The following is a 19,378-nucleotide window of genomic DNA, read 5'->3' on the forward strand; positions in this document are numbered from 1 at the left end:
ACACACACACAGTGTCTAAGAGGTTTAGAATCAGACATGCAAGCTCATGCTTTGAGCCCGTGCACACAACATTAAATTCCACTGAGCAAACACGCTGAGGAAGATCCTCCAGATAGGTGAAATGGGTAAGACAGGCAACAGAGACGCTCCTGCGATCACAAAGGAGAGATACGCAGACAGCTAGAGCATGAATAGAAAGTGCCTTAGAGCTCACAAAAGCAAGAACCCATCCTATCGTGTCAGGGAGAAAGGGATCCGCACGGAGGGGAGCGCTGTCGGCAGAGGGTCTTAGAAAGTTAATGCTGCCACTGTCCTGACAAGGAGGACACTTACTGGCTTAGACACTTGATTTGCATAATCTTGGTGCTCACAGCAGGCCTTGCACGCGGCATCAACTGTCTCCATTTTACACATGAGAAAACATTAAGTCAAGTACTCAAGATCATTCAATAAGTAGTAGTGCCAAGATCTGGGCCAGCAGAGATGAGGTTAAACGGTCCCGAGGCTGTGGGAATAGTATGCCCACATCACCCTGCCTCAGATGGAGGTGAAAATGACATTTAGGGTAGGGGGTTGCTGGTTAAGCAGTGCCCAAGAGATGATACTTGAGAGGGAAAGATGTCCGGTTCCAGACTGCAGGGTTTGAAGGTTACCACAGACGGTGGTAGGTTTAACAAGGCCATGGGAAGCCAGTGCAGGGTCGTAAGTTTGCATGAGCCAATCTGCCTTGGAGGAAGATTAATCTGAGGGTCATGTGGAGGATAGGTAAGAGCTGGAGAAGAGACAGAGTCATGAACCAAGGCAGTCAAGCAGAAGGAGGAGGTGGTGGGTAAGCAGTGTCCGGGATTCTTCGCTGCCTCTATCCCAATCATGCCCACCTAATCTGCGTGCCCACCTAATCCGAGTGTGCTCTGCTGTGCAGTTAACTCTCTCCCTAATTAACTAACAGCTGGGAGGACCAGGGTTGGGGAATGCCCTTGCCCTCTTCCACGCCTGGTAGACAGTAGGTACTCGGGAATGCAGAGTGCATGAGTGAGTGGGTGAGTGGGTGTGTGTGTGTGTGTGTGTGTGTGTGTGTGGTGACTGGAAGTTTCAGTCAAGACAATTGTAGCAAAGCATGCTGGAGGACAAGACTGAATACCTGTAAGGACGGGCTTATCTTCTAGAGACTGAATTGGGAATGGCATACAGCAGAGGGTTAAAAACGTGCAGGCTTTGGGGAGAAAGCCACCATGCATATGTGTGGCTAACTAAGGCTCCTAAATCGGTAGGCACAGATGGGAGGTTTCCATAGGAGGAACAGAGGAAAGAGAAAGAAGAGTTTGCCTAGAGAAGGACCAACAAAGAAGAGGATGAAAGACCTGCTTGAGGAGACCTGGGGACCACCAGGGTGCTGTGTCAGGGAATTCAGATCTGAGACAGGAGACCCGGGGACCACCAGGGTGCTGTGTGACGGAATTCAGATCTGAGATGGCTGAAACTGGGGGAGGGGTAATGATCATCTGAGATGGCTGAAACTGGGGGAGGGGAATGATCAGCATTTGAGACCTGTTTGAGGAGACCCGGGAACCGTGGAATTCAGATCTGAGATGGCTGAAACTAGGAGAGGGGTAATGATCAGCATCAAACGCTATGAAAAGAGAAAGAGGCTGTGGACACTCCTGCTCAGGCCTGGGTCTCCTAGCCATGCTGGGGAGGGTGGCTCCTGGGCTGTGTGCTAAGACTGCAGGCCTCAGGAGCAGTAAGGAGATGGAGATGAGGGGAGACTCTCCCATACTCTCTAAGGCAGAGGGCCAGAGAAAGCCATAGTTCAGGGAAAGGCTTGGGGAAGGGAGGAGACACAAGAGACTGAGAAAGGACAGTAAAGATGTAAGAAAGGTGTGGGGATGGATCAACAGAGAAGGAGGTACAAAGAGAAAAACCTAGATCGGCTTCATCTAGGAGGAGGGAGTTCCCTGGAGCTGGGAGAAGAGGAGGTTGCAGGTGTGCGCAATAACTTTCATTAATCATGTCAATAATGGCTTCCATTTGCTGAACACCTGTCACATGACACATCCCACAGATGATTTCTAACCTTCAAACTAGCCACACAGCCCTTCTTTTATAGAGAAGACCCAGCTTCCAAGAGCTGCCTCATTGGAAGAAAGGGCCCCTTCAACAGCCAGCCCAACCTGGGAGGGAAGTTTCCTGTTAAGAAGTGGGGTTACACTGCCAAATATTAGGTGGAGCTCAGGCAACCCCGAAGAAGGGGGGTGGAGAGCTGTAGGAGCCAAAGGGGTAAAGGACACCACAAGATAATGGCCCACAAAATCAATTAGCAGAGCACATAGGGACCCACAGAGACTGAACCAACAATCAGGAAGCCTGAATGGGTCTGACCTGGGTCCTCTGCATCTAGCTTATGGCTGAATTGTTGTTTGTGCTCTTGTGGGACTTTTAGCAGTGGGACGGGGACTGTCTCTGACTCTTGCCTGCTTTGGGGACCCTTTCCTCCTCCTGGGTTGCCTGGTCCAGCCTTAATCTGTGCCTAGTGTTATTGCGGCCTGCTATGCCGTGTTTGGTTGATATCCCTGCGAGGCCTGCCCTTTTCTGAAGGAAAAATGGAGAAGAAGCAGATGTGTGGGGGCAGGGGGAAAGACCAGGAGGAGAGGGGGGAGAATAAACTGTAGTCGGGATGGAACAGAAGAGAGAATAATAAATAAAAAATAATAATTGTTTTTTTAAAAGTTAAAACTAGAAGAAGAAGAAGGAGAAGAGGAAGTAAAAATAAAAGGCAGAGCTTAGGCCTCTCTCAAGCAGATGAGAAAAGAGGCCACCTCAGCTGAAAGGGCCACAGCACAGGTAGACCCCAGGGCTTTGGAAGAGACCTGAGGAGCCAAGCTAGGTCATACGTCAGAATTACTTAGGGAGGAAGAGGAGAGAACTGAGAACTGAGTGTCAGGACAAAGAAGGGAGAGAGGTTGAAGGTACAGCGCTTAGGTCACTGAGGCCTCTGCAGAGGCGCTGGGGACAGGCGTGGGGGAGCATCTGGTCCCAGGAGAGGCCCGCAGCAAGTCAGGGACTGAGCTGAGCTCCACCCAGGTGTCCTGCTTTCCAACTGGAATCCTCTCAAATTAGACAACAGGCTGCACCTTCCTCCACCACCTGGTAATTCTCTGAGCTCTGTGTAAACACTACCCAGAAACTGAAGAGTTCCTGAAATCCCTCCATTTGCTCACTGTTCATTTCCTGTTCTTAGAAATTAAGTCTCCCCCCACCCCCGAGGTCTGAAATCAATGGGAACCATCTCCACAGAGCGGAGCAACCTTCCAACGCAGATTTCTGGGTCAGTGGGTTCTCTTGCCTTTCCTGGGAAGCCTCTGTTCCTTTTTGGGCTTCATGGGGTCCCGGAAAGATGTAATCAGCATTGACTGCCATTTGTGTAAGTTTCCTTTACGCCTCCAGACACCTGACCTGCATTTTTTTTCCCTTTAAGTATTAGTACAAATATCATCTTAGTGCTGCCCCATTTGGAACAAGCTGAAGTGTTCCCAGAGACTCAGACCCAGTCTGATGCCAAAGCTCTGGGGAACTTTTTCATCTACTGCATATGATTCTTCTCTACCAAAAAGATCCCAGGAAGTGGTCTAACTCTGTAGATACATTCTTGGATCCCTCATTATGAGAAACTCGGTCTGCTAAAGATCTCTTGTTTTGAAAGAAATGAAGAGAATCCATCAACGAATAGCCTGTGACCTTGAACTCGACTTGGCTGCAGTAACCAGCCTGGCAGAATTCTCTGTCATCATTTTCACAGAGTCCTTTTTCCTTCCTAGAAAGTAATAGAGACTGTAAGACTGTATGAGATAAAAGGCCCTGGAGTGGAGGAAGGCCTAGACCCAGTTAACCTCCACCCCACATCGAATTCTGGACAGTTAGGGATGCAGCCACATGGACAGCAGCCCTGTCTGTTAAAGAATCAGTATAACACAGGGACAGGAGAGATAGCACAGGGGTCAAGAACTGCTCTTTAGGACCCAGGTTCAATTCCCAGCAACCACATGATGGCTCACAACAATGTGTAACCCTGCTGGGCTTTGACACGCTCCTCTGAACAGCACACCTGTAGTACACAGACTTTAAACCACACACACAGAGAAGTTAAACTAAACATTTAAAGACATTCTTAAGGAATCAGTACAACTCTGTTAAGATAGGAGACTCTAAATGAGAGCACTGGGGCCTGTTCTCGGAGATGTGGGGCCTCCAGCAGGAGGATCCCAGTGTTCGGGTCTGCAGGCCCTATACTGCCATTGCTAGCCCCCACTTGCTCGTCTTCTCCGCACTACATTCCAATTATGACTTTATTTGGAGAAAATCTTCTGAGGAAAGACAATAAAAAGTATAATAAAAATGGAAAACCAGTCATTTACGGAGGAGGCTAGCAAACTAAGATTAGCAGAGCTCCTCCCAGGACCACCCTCTGTAAAGGCCATGTGCACTGAGGGGACGATATCCCTAATGCCTCCCATGTAATTCAAAATAAAAAAATCAACATTAAGCTATCAAACACAAAACCTACACATACGCTATGACGAAAAATAAGTTATTTTCTATTTGTCTAATTTCCAAAGTCTGGCTAGATTCCCATTCTCCCTGACTAGCTATACCTAGTCATGCACCCTTGATTTTCTGGGGCCACAAGTGCATGCTCACTTGCTTGGTGAGTTGAGCCAATGGCCGAGCCTGGCTCCTCTCTGCTCTCCACAGTAACCCTGGCCCTGCCTTTCCTGTTTCAGGAACGGGGAAACTGAGAGCTTAAGGAAGGAGTGTCACTTGCTGAAGGTCACATGACAATAGTAACCGAGGGAGACAGTAAAACACAATTCTCCCCAAATGCAGTCTCATGTCTACCCTCCTCTCTTTAAACAAATTAGGAAAAAAGGTGTTTAAAAAAAAAAAGGTTTTAAACAGGAACCTAGGCTGGAGAGATGATCAAGGTTAAAAATGTATATTGCTTTTGCAGAGGACCCAGGTTCTAGTCCCAGGGCCCACAGGGCAGCTCACTCCCACCTGTAACTCCAGTTCCAGGAGATCTCACACTCTCTTCTGGCTTCGACAGGCCCTGCACACACCTGGTGCACATCTACAGGCAGGCAAAACACATAAAATAAAAATAAATAAATCCTCTTTAAAACATAATACAGAATGGGAACGAGAAGCTATTTAACTGCAGACTCACGCCTGGACCATAATACAGCCTCAATAAATACCTCTCTTCTTTCTTCCTATCAAGGTACTCAGCCTTACTCTCAATTGGAGATCCCTTGTGAGAACAAGAGTAGGGCCGCCCTGCGTCAGTCTCTAACACCCTACCTGGGAAGAGATCTTTCCGTCTGACCCTCCCTCCCCTTTTATAGGTGGGCTCATTTCCCAAAGGCAGACCAGCCAGGAGTGCTGAATGCGAATTCAGCCACGGGCTAGGGAGCACTAACCAAAGCCTGCAGGATGGACTTCGTCATGAAGCAAGCCCTCGGAGGTGAGCCCGCCAGCTCCCCACTCCCCACGCACCCTCGACCCACCCGCCTTCCCTGCCCCACTGACCACGCCCCCTTCCTCCCCACCACTCCACATCCCTCTAGGGGCCACCAAGGACATGGGGAAGATGCTGGGGGGAGAGGAGGAGAAAGACCCAGACGCACAGAAAAAGGAGGAGGAGCGGCAGGAGGCCCTGAGGCAGCAGGAGGAAGAGCGCAAGGCCAAACACGCCCGCATGGAAGCTGAGCGAGAGAAGGTCCGGCAGCAGATCCGAGACAAGGTCAGCGCCGCTTGCAAGCCCCACCTCTGACTCCGGTGAACCCTAGATTTCATCGTAGACCCCATTCTCCCTGAGTGTCTTTGGAGCATGCCCTTGAGGAGTACATTGTAACTAAGCATATAGAAAACGCAGCGCTAGCTACGCACCATCCTGTGTCGTTCATTTAGAGTCTAGTAGCGTGACCCTGCAGAGCACAGGTAGCCTTCCATCCGCCAGCCAGTCGTGTCACAGAAATGTACCTCAGACCACAGGAAGGCATTCAACATTCAGAACTTTGAGGGTTTCAGACGGATAAAGGGGTATTAATTGGTAAGTGCGAATTTTAAAAGAAACCGCACCATGGTCTTTTTCTATCAGTCACCTGCAAAGGACTGGGCTCAGTTCTCCAGGGAAGGCAGCTTTCCTGGGGAGCTTAGAAGTGTTGATGAGACACATAGCCAACCTTGTCCTCTCCCTGACTTGACTTCATGCCCTCTCTGTCCTCTCCTCCCCAGTATGGGCTGAAGAAGAAAGAAGAGAAGGAAGCAGAGGAGAAAGCAGCCCTGGAACAACCCTGTGAGGGAAGCCTGACCCGGCCCAAGAAGGCCATCCCTGCAGGCTGTGGGGACGAGGAGGAGGAGGAAGAGGAGAGCATCCTGGACACAGTGCTCAAATACCTGCCGGGGCCGCTGCAGGACATGTTCAAGAAGTAACCCGGCCGCCTCCGGCCCTTCCACGTTACGATTATTATTTTTTTTTTTTGGTGTTCTTAGTCTTTTCTTTCTTTCTTTCTCTCTTTCTTTCTTCCTTCCTCCCTTTCTTTCTTTTTATTCAGTTAAGTCTCAGTTCCAAAGGGGAAAACCTCAGTCGGCCTCTGCTCCCTTTCCCTAGTCAAGGACTCCTCTCCTGTGCAGTCCTTGACAGGCCCTTCATCCCAGGGTTTCTAGTCCCTTTTCACTCCCAAGTAGCTTTAAAAAAGAAGAAGAAGAAAGAAAAACCCAGAGCCAGAGGCACTGAACCCAGAGCCGGAGGCACTGGGTGTCCCTCCAGAAGAATCCCATGGTCTATGTTAGTGTGGTAACACTCCCCCATACATTCCTTCATGCTCCCCACTGCCAGGAGGACCACTGTCCCCAGTCAGCCAAAGTAATGACACATTCCAGCCCTGCCCAGCATGCTGACCTTTGGCCTCTGAACCCCCAGTGGGAGTCCGGGTCAGGGCAGAGGCACCGAGTGGTCTGGCTCCAGGAAGGCTCTTCAGAGTAAGCCTGTCCTGGAGAGCCTAGCTCTGAGAGGCTCTAGCTGGGTCTGGCCAGGTTAGAATCTGGGCAGGGGGCTGGGGCTGTACTCTTTCCTCTTCCTGGTGCCGCTGGCCAGGAGCACACCTCTCCCAACCCGACCTAAAGAATCATGGTCCCTGCCAAGCGGCTCCCTCCAAATGGATCCTCTTTGGACTTTAGCACATCTGTGGAGGAGCCAAGGGCAGGGCAACCCTTTATTTCTCTCTCATCTGACTTAGGTCCTGGGACCCCACTGCCAGGCTAGGCCCCAGTCTGCCCAGCCAAGGGGCTGCCCAGGTCCCCAGAAAATACTTGGAGCCATCGGGCAGTGATGGTCTGTGCCACGAGGGTCCTCATTGGTACAGCCAAACTGCCCCCATTCCTGTCCACCCTTCTTCCCTCCATGTCCTGTCCATGTGCTTCCAAGTCCCCATTGTCCCCAGGAGGACCCTTCTTGGCCAAAGCCCCAAACAGCTGGGGAGAGAAGCCAATCGCCACCTGACAAAAAGACTGTCCATTCATCCCACTGGCCAAGAGTCAGCTCTCCTCTGGGATGTATAGGACTGGTATGTGTTCTCGCGTACCACATTGTCAAGGCTTCCTGTTCTGTGACTTGTGTAGAAATGGAGGGACAAAAGGGGAGGCGCAAATGAGGGACGAGCATGTGTGAGTCCTCACACACTCGATAATGCACGGCAGACCCATCATACATCTAGGTGCGGTGTGTCTTGAGATTGCATGTGTATGTGTAGCTCTGTTTATCTGACGTACCTCGTGTATATGTGTTTGTGGGATGTAGTGTGCCTGAGTTTCGATTATGTTCTCAGTGTGTGCTAGCCATCTCGTGTGTTTAAAGATTGCATGTGTTAGCTTGTATATGCATGTACTTTCAAAATGGCATGTGTGTCGAGAGCGACAGGTTACATGTTAGCTGCAGACATGTGTGTTTGAGAGAACTGTAATGTGGGCTAAGACTGGTGTTCATGTGTATGGGTCTAAAGCAGGCAGTCATATGCACAAGTACAAGTTCTCGCTTGGAGAGCAAGAACCAAAGTGAGATGCTTCCTCCAACCCTGAGACTGTCAGTCACAGACGGCCACATCTGACAGGAGACCTTACCTTGGCCTAGAGTCCTCCCACCCTTGGGGCTTTCCTACCTGAGGTCCTCAGAATGCTACTGGGACAGACCCAGGCAGTACCCCAGGAAGCCATGCTAGGCCCCTACCAGGGCCTATCCCAAAAGCAGGGGCCCGGGAGGGGGCGACTTGCCCGCTCCCGAAGCCCTTGTCCCACTGGCCCCAGTTTGCATTCTGCAGGTTTTCCATTTTAGTGGACTTACGCTTTTATTTCGGAGAAGACAGACGTCTTCCCTGTCCGTTTCCAATAGTTAAAGCCATATCAGTTAGACCGCAATACTTTAAAGATGAGACTAAACAATCCATATGTGTAGGGAACCAGAAAAGTCCCCTGGTCTCTCCCTTCTCTAAGGAGCAGGGCTTCGGCAGCTCCAGCTCCCGGGACTTACCCTTCCCCCACCCCACCCTCTTGGGCCCCTGTGTCATCTCGCAGGGGGCCAGTGTTTATGTCTATGTCTGTGGTGGGGAGCCATCTTGCACCCCTATCGTCTGCTTGTTCCTGTTTTTTATCCTGGGCAGGATGGTCATTCTCAAGAGCCTCGGGGTCCTGGGCCAGAGACAGGCAGGGACCAGTCCAGGGGCCCCAGACCTCCCTAGACCCTGAGTGTGACCCCCACCCCCACCCACCCCCCCACACACACAAAGGCAGGGAAGGACACCAGTGTTAAGAAAAGACTAACCCTTCCCAGGTGGACCTCAAAAGTAACAACACAGTACAGAGGAGCAGATGGGTGAGTAGTGGAAACCAAGACCCGAGCTGCCAACAGGCAAAGAACCCAGCCATGCAAGAACTCACATGGGCCCCAGAGACTCCAGACCCTTCAACTGAAAACTGGTGGTTTCCATGGCTCCAAAGAGCCCAGAGGGGGCTCAGGGCTTTTCAGCCCCACCCAGCGCCCTTCAGGCTGGGCTGGCTTAATCTAGATTTACGTCTCCTTTCTATCCCCAGGAAGCAGATTCTGAGGTCCTTTGAAGGTGGAGGCAAGAGAATTTCTACTTGGTACATACCTGGTTCCACCCACACAAAGCCCAGGGAGATGTAATGATTGATATAGCCTGGGCTATAGGGAGAAAACAACGGGCAACCTTGGAAGGGTGCTATGTACCACACATTCTTGGGAGGACAGAACTTGGGTGCTTGAGCACTGGAAAAGACGTTTGTTCACTCGATGTGCCTAGAGCAAGAAGTGTTTGTGGTCCACAGAATGGGCAGATGAATAGATCATGCAGGAATTCAGTGTGCAAATGGCATGCTGATAAGAGGCCATACACACACACACACACACACACACACACACACACACACACACACGCACACACTGCACCTGGAAATCACCACCAGTGAGAAGAAAGGGAACGGAGCGTCTCTGGGCCTCTGTGGAGATGACACAGGGTATCCAGAGTGGCCTCCATTTCAGCTCCAAAGCAGCAGAAAGTGAGTCCTTAGCAGCCAAACTCCACGGAGCTTCCTGCCATGGAAGTAAGAGCTCCATAGACCGTTCCAGGCAAAGGAAAGCAGGAAAGAGAAGCCCAGAGATCCCCTCACACATGGCAGAGCCAGTGAGCAAACCAGTCATCCTTAAAGGCCTATGTCTAGAGTGAGCACAGCATGGGGTTTCCAGCCCCAACAGTACCCACTGTGAAGCTAGCAGGGTTGCCCACCCACAGTCCCCTTCCATCTTCCTACAGTTTGGAGAGCCCTTGACCTCACTGCAATGCCTGGGGATCAGACTGGCTCCCATGGGGGATGTCGCCTCCTGGCCAGTGTCCCCTACTCTAGTCCCCATTCCTGTTGTCCTGCCCTTCTCACCAGGGAGAGACCTGAGGTGCTCCTGCTGGCCCCAGGATGGGGGTGGGAAGTCCCACTGAGACCCAGGTGAGATGGACCATCCTGCTCATGTAGGGGAACCTCTTTCCCACAACTGTGCTGTGTCCTTGTTGCTCTGCTTCCTTTAAATGTGTCAGTCTCTGGGGGAGGGGAGGGCCACGCCCTCTGCACTCCCTTGAACCTGACCAAAAGCCATGGCCGTGCTCCCCACTTTGTATGATGCAAATGCTAAGATGATGTACAAAACCAACCATGACAACAAAGAAAAAGACCTTGTACAGCAGCTGTCCATCTGTCTGCCTCCTTCTGTCTGTCAGCACTGCCAGTGATGGGAGACAGCCAACACTGACTGCTCAAGATACCCCAAACACCCTCGGTCATACCCCCCAGCTTCCAGCCAGGATATTGTAGAGATGACCTCGGAGATTAATGAAGGCCAGAGTTAGGGCTGGTCCAAATTCCAGGATCGATCTACCTCCCGAGGCCAATTCCACAATCCCAGAGGTGGCGGGTGGGGTGGGGGGAGAGTGCAGGCTGACCCCTGCTCGAATTCCATCTCAGGCTGCCCCTCTCCACTCCTGGGGGGTGTGGCATCCTAAGAACACCATGACCACAATAGATGGGCAAATGTCGATCAGATGTACCTTCCGCAGACGTGGATGGGGCACCTGCTCCCTGCTGAGCCTGGGAGGATTGCCGGAAGGAGGCTGAGGGCACACAGCAAGGACAGCACTTAGCATTCCTCTTGGACACAGACACACTTCGTCGACCCCTTTCACTTCCGTGCCTCTGGTCAAACCACTCACCCAGCCCAAAGTGAGGCCCCATTTCTCCTGGCTTCTCAGCACCTCCCATTGTAAAGCAGGTCTGTCCTCACAGACTGCTTCTCCTCCTCCAATCCCTTCCCTACCACCCCAGCCCCAGCTAGAGGGTCTGTCTAAAATACAAACATGAATATGTCACTCCCTGCCCAGCACCTTCAGTCTGCCTATAGAATGGCATCTACCCCGGGGACAGCATCCAGATGGCCAAACGACCCCATACGATTGACTCTTGTGATCCCAACCTAACTCAGAACCACAACCACTCCAATGTTCCAGGAGTACTCAGCCCAGCCCCCACATTCAATGCCATATCACGTTTTCATAAATCTCCCTCTGCCCAGAATGAATGGCTGCCCTTGCCCTTCCTGGTACCCTCTACAAATGCTGGAGCTTCTCACGAGCTAGCTCCAACGTCAGTCCTCTCCGCAAAGCCAACAGAGGTGGCTGCCTACCTCTCGACCAGAGCAGTCTGACAGTAAGAACACGGAGCACAAAGCATTGTGGCTTTATGTTGCAATAAAATCCCAGAGCATACAAATAGGCACTGCCATCCAGGCAGAGCGTTCTTGAGCGAGACATTTAACCCCTCTGAGCACCTGCTCACAAGGGAAACGGGATGATAATAATTATTCTAACCTCCACTGTTGTGGGGGGTAAGTGGTGTTTTGAATGCCTGCCCTTATCGTCGAGTGCCGAGCACTCATCGGCGAGCACCATGAACTCTATTTAAGGTATGTGACTGCACACATTTCACCCACAACTGCAATTTCCATAAGGGCAGCACATTTGTTACCTCCCAGTATCTGAGTCAGGAGTCTGGGCACAAGATTAGCTAGATTATATGCTTTCAGGTCTGCATAAGGATGCTCGCTAGCAAAGTGCAAGCCAAGTGCAAACTAAGAGGCTCAGCTGAGCAAGGATCACTTCTAAGCTCACACAGTTGCTGGAAAGATGCAGTTGCTGGATGCTGGCTGAAGAGTGTCCTCCGTCCCTTGCCCTGTGGGTCCTTCCACTGAGGCAGCTCACAACATAAAGCTTGTTCTACCCAAGCGTGCAAGCCAAGACAACTCCAGGTGAGTCTGCTAGCAAAACGGAAGCCACAACTTTATAGCACCTAATTGCGGAAAGATGCACCATGTGCCATTGGCTAGAAGAAATTCCAAGTTCTTCCTACACTGACGGGGAGGAAATTGCACCAAAGCGAGATGACCAGGAATAAGTCCAAAGGCTCCCTTCCTTAAAAGTGCCAGAGTCCCATACCTTGGCAGGCAGAGTCCCAAGAAGTGGAGGAGGTGCCCCTGGAGGAGCAAGGCAGGTAGAGAGGTTCCTGGGGCATTCTGCAAGGCAAGTTCAGGCCCAGAACCGTGGGAAAGGAAAAGACCATGGACATCAGAACTCTCTGGGAGTCTACCACACAGTGGACTCTGCCAGTCACACAAGACACTGCCCCCCAAGGCCCAGACAGGCTTCGTGATAGCTCAGCCCAGACGCTCCATGCTTCTCACATCTTCTCTCCTTACAGTAGATGCCAGAGCACCTGTGCCCTGGCAGAGAAACACCATCATCCTCCTGCTTTTAATTCTAAAGTTTTCCTCTTAGGCATCTCAATCTCCTAATTAAATCAAACTTCTGTTCTGTACTTGGCACCAAGAATGCTGACCACACAGCCCAATCTAACCCATGTACCACACTTGTAAAGGTAGAGATGGATCAATGGCACGCCACAGCATAGCTGGTCACTCAAGTAAACGTAGGCCTTTGGTGAAGGCTCCCTGGAGGAGACAACCACTGAAATGAGCCTGAAATGAGGAGGAGACTGTTTGGTGGAGAGGGGAGCACCCTGGGTACCCAGAGCAAAGCCAATGGGAGAGGTGGGGACAACATCAGTCCAATCCAGGAAGTAGGAAAGAGCAAGAAACGGCAAGAGAGATGTCTACAGAAGCTGGCTGGGCCCTTGTTGAGAGACTGAGTCTGAGCACCGTAAATGAGGTGCCCAGCAATCATGGGTTCTACCTGCAGGCCACCAGGAGCCTTTTTAAAGCAGAGATACAGAGGAATGGCTTTTCAGGTTGGTAGTTAAGAGGTTGGAAACCCAGAGCCCAAGAAAGAGAGGGTATGATATCAAGATAGGAGAAGCTGTGGCCTGACCTTTGCTGTTGAGGAAAGAGTGGGATGAAGCAGGCAGAATGAAGGGATGCATCAGAATCAAGTAGACAGAAACACATGTGCAGAGCATGCAGGAGGGAGGTGTCTGACCAGGGTCTGTGTCTCTGCCTTGACAGTAGAACTCTCTCCCCAGGATATGGTTAAGTATCCTTGTGGTCAAGTAGGAAGGAAGTCATGGCTTTGGGTATTCTGGGCTGAGGGACCTGGGGGAAGTCCAGGGTGTGGTCTGTGCTTCTTACTGTCTCACTTACAGGGAGCATAAATGGCACTTTGCATGCATGGTCTAGTACCCCAGCTGGAAAGGATTTGACCAATGACATCACCACATGACCAGACTTAAAGTCAAGAAATCTAAACCGGGCAGGGATATTAACGTCAAACCCATTCTCCTGGGCATTCAGGAACCCCTCTGTGCCACCCTTGGTTGGGGGTACTCTAAAGTCTGCACTCCCCACAATGTCCTGGAGCACACACTAGTTTAAAAGTTCCCCTTCTTAGCCTAAACTAAAAACTGCCAGGAGGCAGAGAGTTAATGAAACCTCCTCTGCTATCTCACTAATTGACTGCAAAGCCCAGCTTCTACACCATTCACTTAGCACTTGTAATTAATTGGGGTTTCTTGCCTGATCTGAGAGATGATTTGATACTGCCTGAAGACAGTATTTTCTCAGCTAGGTTCCTCCAGCGGGAGACATCTCTCATACTCAGCCTCTGCATGCATGCTGACCCGGGTATAAATGCAGACTCCAGTCCTTCCTCTCTGTGGGAGCTCAGGCAGGGCATCCCCAGCTCCAAGCATAGAGCTGACAAAAATTGTAGGCTAATAGGTTGCATGAGAACTGGTATAGCCATCTTGAGTCTCCAGGCTCAAAGCATCCATCCATTCATCCACCTTAAGGAAGGCCCAGGCAGGGCTCTTCAGCTCTTGGTTACATCAGCTCCCTGGGAGACGCACTCACTGGGAGACAAACTTGGCATGACCCTGTCTGCATTAATACAGTAAGCTAGAAAAGGCAGCGCCCCTCCCCCACTCATTAAACACTTGCTACTTGCCAATCACAAGAACTGATTGCTTTAAACACAGGACCTATCTTGAAAGCAATCTATGAGATCATCATTGCCTCCACCTTATACATGAGAAGGAGAAGTTTCAAAGTTGTGTGACTTTTCCTGGGGACACATGAACAAATGACTATTTACCCCAGATAGGGTACCAGCAACAGACCAAAAAAAAAAAAAAATATTCTGCCCAAGTCCAGCTTGGTGACCGATGAATTTATTGGACTTATTTACAGGACCGTGGGCAACCCTTCAGCAGCTGCATCAGCAAAAAAAGCCACACCTCTGCAGGAAAGATGACACACAGAAGCTGCATTCCATCTCTGAAAGCAGTCCCCTCTCTCCTAGCGATTGTTTGCTGTTCATGTCCCCTAGGGGAAAGGCTCTGTGGGTCTTGTAGGTTTCATGGCCTTCCTGGGACTTTTTTGTGAGGAAATGGCTGTACAACAGGAATAGATGCCTTGCCTGGAACTCAGACACATAAGTGTAATAATGTCTAACCAAGGTCATGGGAGGGATTGGGTAGAATGCCTGTAAGTCTACCACATATTTTAAAAGTATAACAGTCATGGTTGGTTACTAAATGTTACCATTATTACTATATCAACACTGCTGATGGGAAAAAAAAAACAAAAACAAAAACAAAAAAACAGAGACTGAAGAAGCATAAAGCGATCAGGAGAATCCATCTCCAGCCATCCGAATAACAACTTGGAAAGCTGAATAAGGAGGTAAATCAGCTCCGTGTCTTTTCATTGTAACAACACACAACAAGCCAAGAGAATGGTAATAATAATACCTGTCTCCTTCGAGACTCCCTCTTGGATCTTAAAATAATAGCAATGCATAATAATTATTTATCTGCAGCCACATACCAAACCACACACACACACACACACACACACACACACACACACACACACCAACTTAGTGGCTTCCAAGAGGAAACATTAGCTTTTCTTTTGGGCCATCTAGAGTGGGTGCCATAGTATCCACATGGAGATCTGTCATTAAGTGGCCATCAAGGTAGCAGCCTGGATGGCTAGGAGTGGCGGTGCATGCCTTTAATCCCAGCATTCAGGCAGAGGCAGGAAGAGCTCTGAGTTCGAGGCCACCCCATGCTACATACTGAGTTTGACACACACACCCCCGCCCCCCCCCCGGGATACATAGACCTTGTTCCAGCGTTGATAGTTCTGGCTGTCTGCAGGTCTCTTTAGTAGCAAAGCCTCTTGGATGCCCTCCCAATATGATCACTCATCTCCTCAGTAAAGAACCATCCAGGAGAACCAGGTAGAAGCTGGATGTCTTTAAGGCATAGCTTCCGAAGCCACACAACTCACACCGCTACTTGTATAGTATTTTGTTGGTCCCCGACACCAGCTCTGATTCAGTGTGGGAGACGCTGTAGAAAGGAAGTTGGCTGGGGGAGTGGGACATGTTAGGGCTTTCCTACTTCACAATATGTGCCTCGACATACCTTACAGATCTTTCTTCAAGGCTTAGGCAGTAAGCCTTCCTTCACTGATCCATTCCCACAATGAGTCTCCGTGTTCCCTTCGGCCTTCCACAAACCCTCCCCAGGAGCCCTTCCTGTTAGGCCTACCTCTGCCCAACTCAGGGGAGCGCAGAGTCTATATGTGCATAAAAGCACACAGTCAAGCACCAGGAGAAAACATTCAGATTTTTTTCCCAGGAAGCCTTGTTTGAAACTTGGGAGCCATTCAACACTGGATATAGAATGTCACCTCTTAGGAGTTGTATTATGAAAGGATAAGACCTGTGATGCCCAGTTAGCCACAAACTACATTAGAATGCCTGGCCTGGGAATATCAGCTTCTCAGTAAATGATCCCTAAGACTCTGGATACTACAGATCTTCATCAGCCATGGTGGCTCACGCTTCTAATCCCAGCATTCAGGAACCTGAAGCAGGAAGGCTGTAAATTCAAGGCTACATAGTGAATTCCCAGGCCAGCATGGGCTACCTAGCAAAGCCCTGCCCCATACAAATACACAAGCATAAAGACTATTAATACTGCTAATATAAACAAATGGAGATTATAATCCCCCCCCACACACACCCAGTCTTGAAAGACAGCACTGGGTTCTTGGATCCAACACTGGCTTTGAGCTCATGCCTGCTCCCTCCTCCTGCACACTAGCTGAGCCCTGACTTGGCTCAGACAACCTCAGGCTCCCTGGCTGCCAGCCCTAATCAACAGCTCCAGCCAAGACTTCAAATTGATTTGCCGTCGTTTTAGCTGGGAAACAAGGGCTCTTCTTGACTCACAGCCAAATTCCGTTCTGTGATAACAGAGTAGTTACCTCCATAGTGGGTGTCCAGAGAAAAGTGATAGAGATCTGGAACAAAGTGTCTCCCCCCAACCACCCAGAAGCTGGGGCCAACTGTAGCTCCATCTCCAGTCCCACTCCTGCCTTCAGTGTGGGTTTGGGCAGCCTACCATGTGAGTCCTCCCAAGGGAGTGTATGCCCGCTTGTACCCAGCCAGAAACAGTGGCTCTCAGGCTTTATAGTACAGTGGACTGGACCTGGGAATAACCTTCTAAAAGCTATAGTGATGTCTAGCTTCAGACCCCTACCGTTCTGGCTCAGTTTATATGATGTGCAGCTTGGGTGCTGGGATTTTGAAGAGCCCTACAGATGGTTCACTAGCAGCAAAGCTGCAGATCTATACTCCAATGTGCATGGCTCTGGCTGCCCCTGGCTGCAGGCCCCTCTGCCTTATTCAGTCAGTCCAACATGAATACAGAGAGCAAGGTCAGTGAATAACATAGAATTGATATTCTAGTCCACAGGCCTGACAAGGAGCAATAAAATGTGTAGCGTGTCAAATGATGTCCCATGAGGCCAGAGCCCTTTCACAGGACATCTGAATTGCCCACGGACCTGCCCTGTGTACTGCTGACAAATGTCTGGCCTGTGCGCACCCCAGATCCAGACTGAGTCATTAACTCAGACATCCCATGATCACTCATTCCTTCGCCAATGCAGATGCACTCCCAGCCCTGACCATTAGACCTTAGCATTGAGCACAGGGTAAGGCTGAAGTTCTATGGCAAACCGGAGCCCTAGATCATGTTTGCCCCTGACTGCTCAGCCGGCAAATTCTCCAGGAACCCAATACTTACTTCCCCACAGTACTCCCTAGCCATTTTAAACATTCTTTTATTCCATGTGTATGAGTGGTTTGCCTGTATAAATGTCTATATACTACATGTGTGCAGTGCCCACAAAGGCCAAAAATTAAAAGGCATCGGGTCTCCTGGAATTGGAGTTACAGACAATTGTTAGCCATGGTGTGGGTGCTGGGGACTGAACCCAAGTCCTCTGCCAGAGCAGCAGGTGCTCTTGATTGCTGAGCCATCTCTCCAGCCCCGCCCTTTGAAGTCCATGGAGCCCTGCCTCAGACTAAACTGGTGCTCAGAACTTCTCTACAGAAAACATGCTATGTTTTCTAAGGACAGTTACTACTAGTGTCTGCAAGCACAGGAAAGCAGATGGAGCAGACAGATGGGGAGAGCCTCGGAGTGAAAAGGTTGTGGGAGCTGGAAGGTCCTTAAAGAGCATCCAGCCCCACCCCTCCTCTACAGAAAAGCATCAATACAGTTGCTCAATATCACGAAGCCAAGGGCAGCAGAGTAAGAAACACTGTCCACGGTCCCTAGGACAGAGTAGGGACAGCATAGCAACCAGAATTTCCCTTCTGGATCTGCCTTCCCTGTGTCTACCCATGATTTGGATTAAGCACAGCCTTCTGAGCCTGTGGTGGGGACCTGTGGGGGGAGGGAGGGCAGGCTGAGGGGCAAGGACCAGTGAGGTTTGATCCTATATAGAATCATGTAGATATGATAAAGTTCAACATATAAATTAAGCACAGTAAGGAATTAACAACTTTAATTAACAATAAATTAAAAGGATTACAGTACTATGCTGTAATACAATTGCCAGCATTACTACTCCTGTGTGCCTTGGGGCATTGCTAAAAAGCAGGAGTGGTTGCTGAGGAGTGGCCACCAGAGTTAGCCTGAGATAGCCCTGTGTCACCTGCACCTCCGCCAGGTCACGCCTGGAGAAATGGCTGTCAATCAATTCCTTGAACAAAGTCTACCTTTGTCTCCAGGGAATACATCCCAAGACCCCAGTGGGGATCGGAAACCTTAGGTAGCAACTTTGTTTTACTTGCTGAGTAAACCGAGGCTTACGTGAACACAAGCCTGTGATACTGCCACAGTCAGTCGGATGAGAAGTGCACCACGTGCGTGCCTCGTGCACTTAGAACAAAGAAACGGTTCACACCTGAGCAGAGGTACCATGCTACTCAGGAGAGTGTGCAACTTAGAACCTTCAAGTTGTTCCTTTCTGTTCAGTGTTTCAGACTTTAGTTCCTGTGAGTAGCTGAAAGGGCAGACAATGGGGCATTCTCTTCCTCAAGCCACTTTGGGTTAGCTTTTCACCCCTTTCAAGCTTATTAGCATGACAGGAAGGCCCTTCTGGCTCCTCCTACACCAGGCACTCCTATCTACTTTAAACCTGCTTTCTAAGCCTGGAGAGGTGGTGGCTCAGCAGTTAAGAGCTTTGGGACTCTTGGAGAGGCCTGGAGTTGGTCCCCATGGTCCACTTAGTGGGTCACAACTGTCTATAACTCCAGTTCCAGGGGCACCATGGTCCCAGGCACATATGTGGTGCATATGCATAAAGGCAGGCAAAACACTTATCCACATAAACTAAACTAAATAAATCAAACAAAACAAAACAAAACAAAACAAAAACCACCACTTCTTTCTCACCCCCACTGTCCTTTGACCCTGATTACCCTAGTTTTGGGAATTTTGGAGAATATCATCCTGTGACGTATGGTCACTAGCTTCCACACTGTCATCACAGTGACCATATGTAACAGGATGATGAGCAAAAGAGCATCTCATTCCCCAAGGAGAGAAGGTCTTTTTTTCTTCTTTTTAACTTTCTTTTTTTTTTTAACTTTTATTGCATTATAATAAGAAAAGTTACATGATTTCAATTTATCTGAATTTGTTAATACTTAAAAACATATTTTAACGGGCGGTGGTGGCTCACATCTATAATTCCAGCCCTTGGGAGGCAGAGGCAGGCGGATTTCTGAGTTCGAGGCCAGCCTGGTCTACAGAGTTCCAGGACAGCCAGGGCTACACAGAGAAACCCTGTCTCGGAAAAACAAAAAACAAAAAACAAACAAAAAAAAAACATATTTTAAGTAAATAGAATTAAATCACATTCTTGTTTCCCTTTTGTACCACAACTCCTCCC

General features: G+C 49.8%; 1 protein-coding gene across 3 annotated transcripts in view; it reads left to right on the top strand.

Annotated features, from left to right (window-relative positions):
* Cplx2 (complexin 2) overlaps positions 1-10,303 on the top strand; it is a 75,796-nt gene extending 65,493 nt beyond the window's left edge. For all 3 annotated transcript variants that reach the window (XM_031358216.1, XM_031358218.1, XM_031358217.1), the window contains 3 exons: positions 5,400-5,518; positions 5,622-5,797; positions 6,292-10,303. In XM_031358216.1, coding sequence (XP_031214076.1) covers positions 5,488-5,518; positions 5,622-5,797; positions 6,292-6,489 — 405 coding nt within the window. In that variant the 5' untranslated portion in view covers positions 5,400-5,487 and the 3' untranslated portion in view covers positions 6,490-10,303. The remainder of the gene's footprint in view (positions 1-5,399; positions 5,519-5,621; positions 5,798-6,291) is intronic.
* The last annotated feature ends 9,075 nt before the right edge of the window (positions 10,304-19,378 follow it).

This window comes from Mastomys coucha, unplaced genomic scaffold (genome assembly GCF_008632895.1).
Source record: "Mastomys coucha isolate ucsf_1 unplaced genomic scaffold, UCSF_Mcou_1 pScaffold7, whole genome shotgun sequence".
Classification (NCBI taxonomy): Eukaryota; Metazoa; Chordata; class Mammalia; order Rodentia; family Muridae; genus Mastomys; species Mastomys coucha.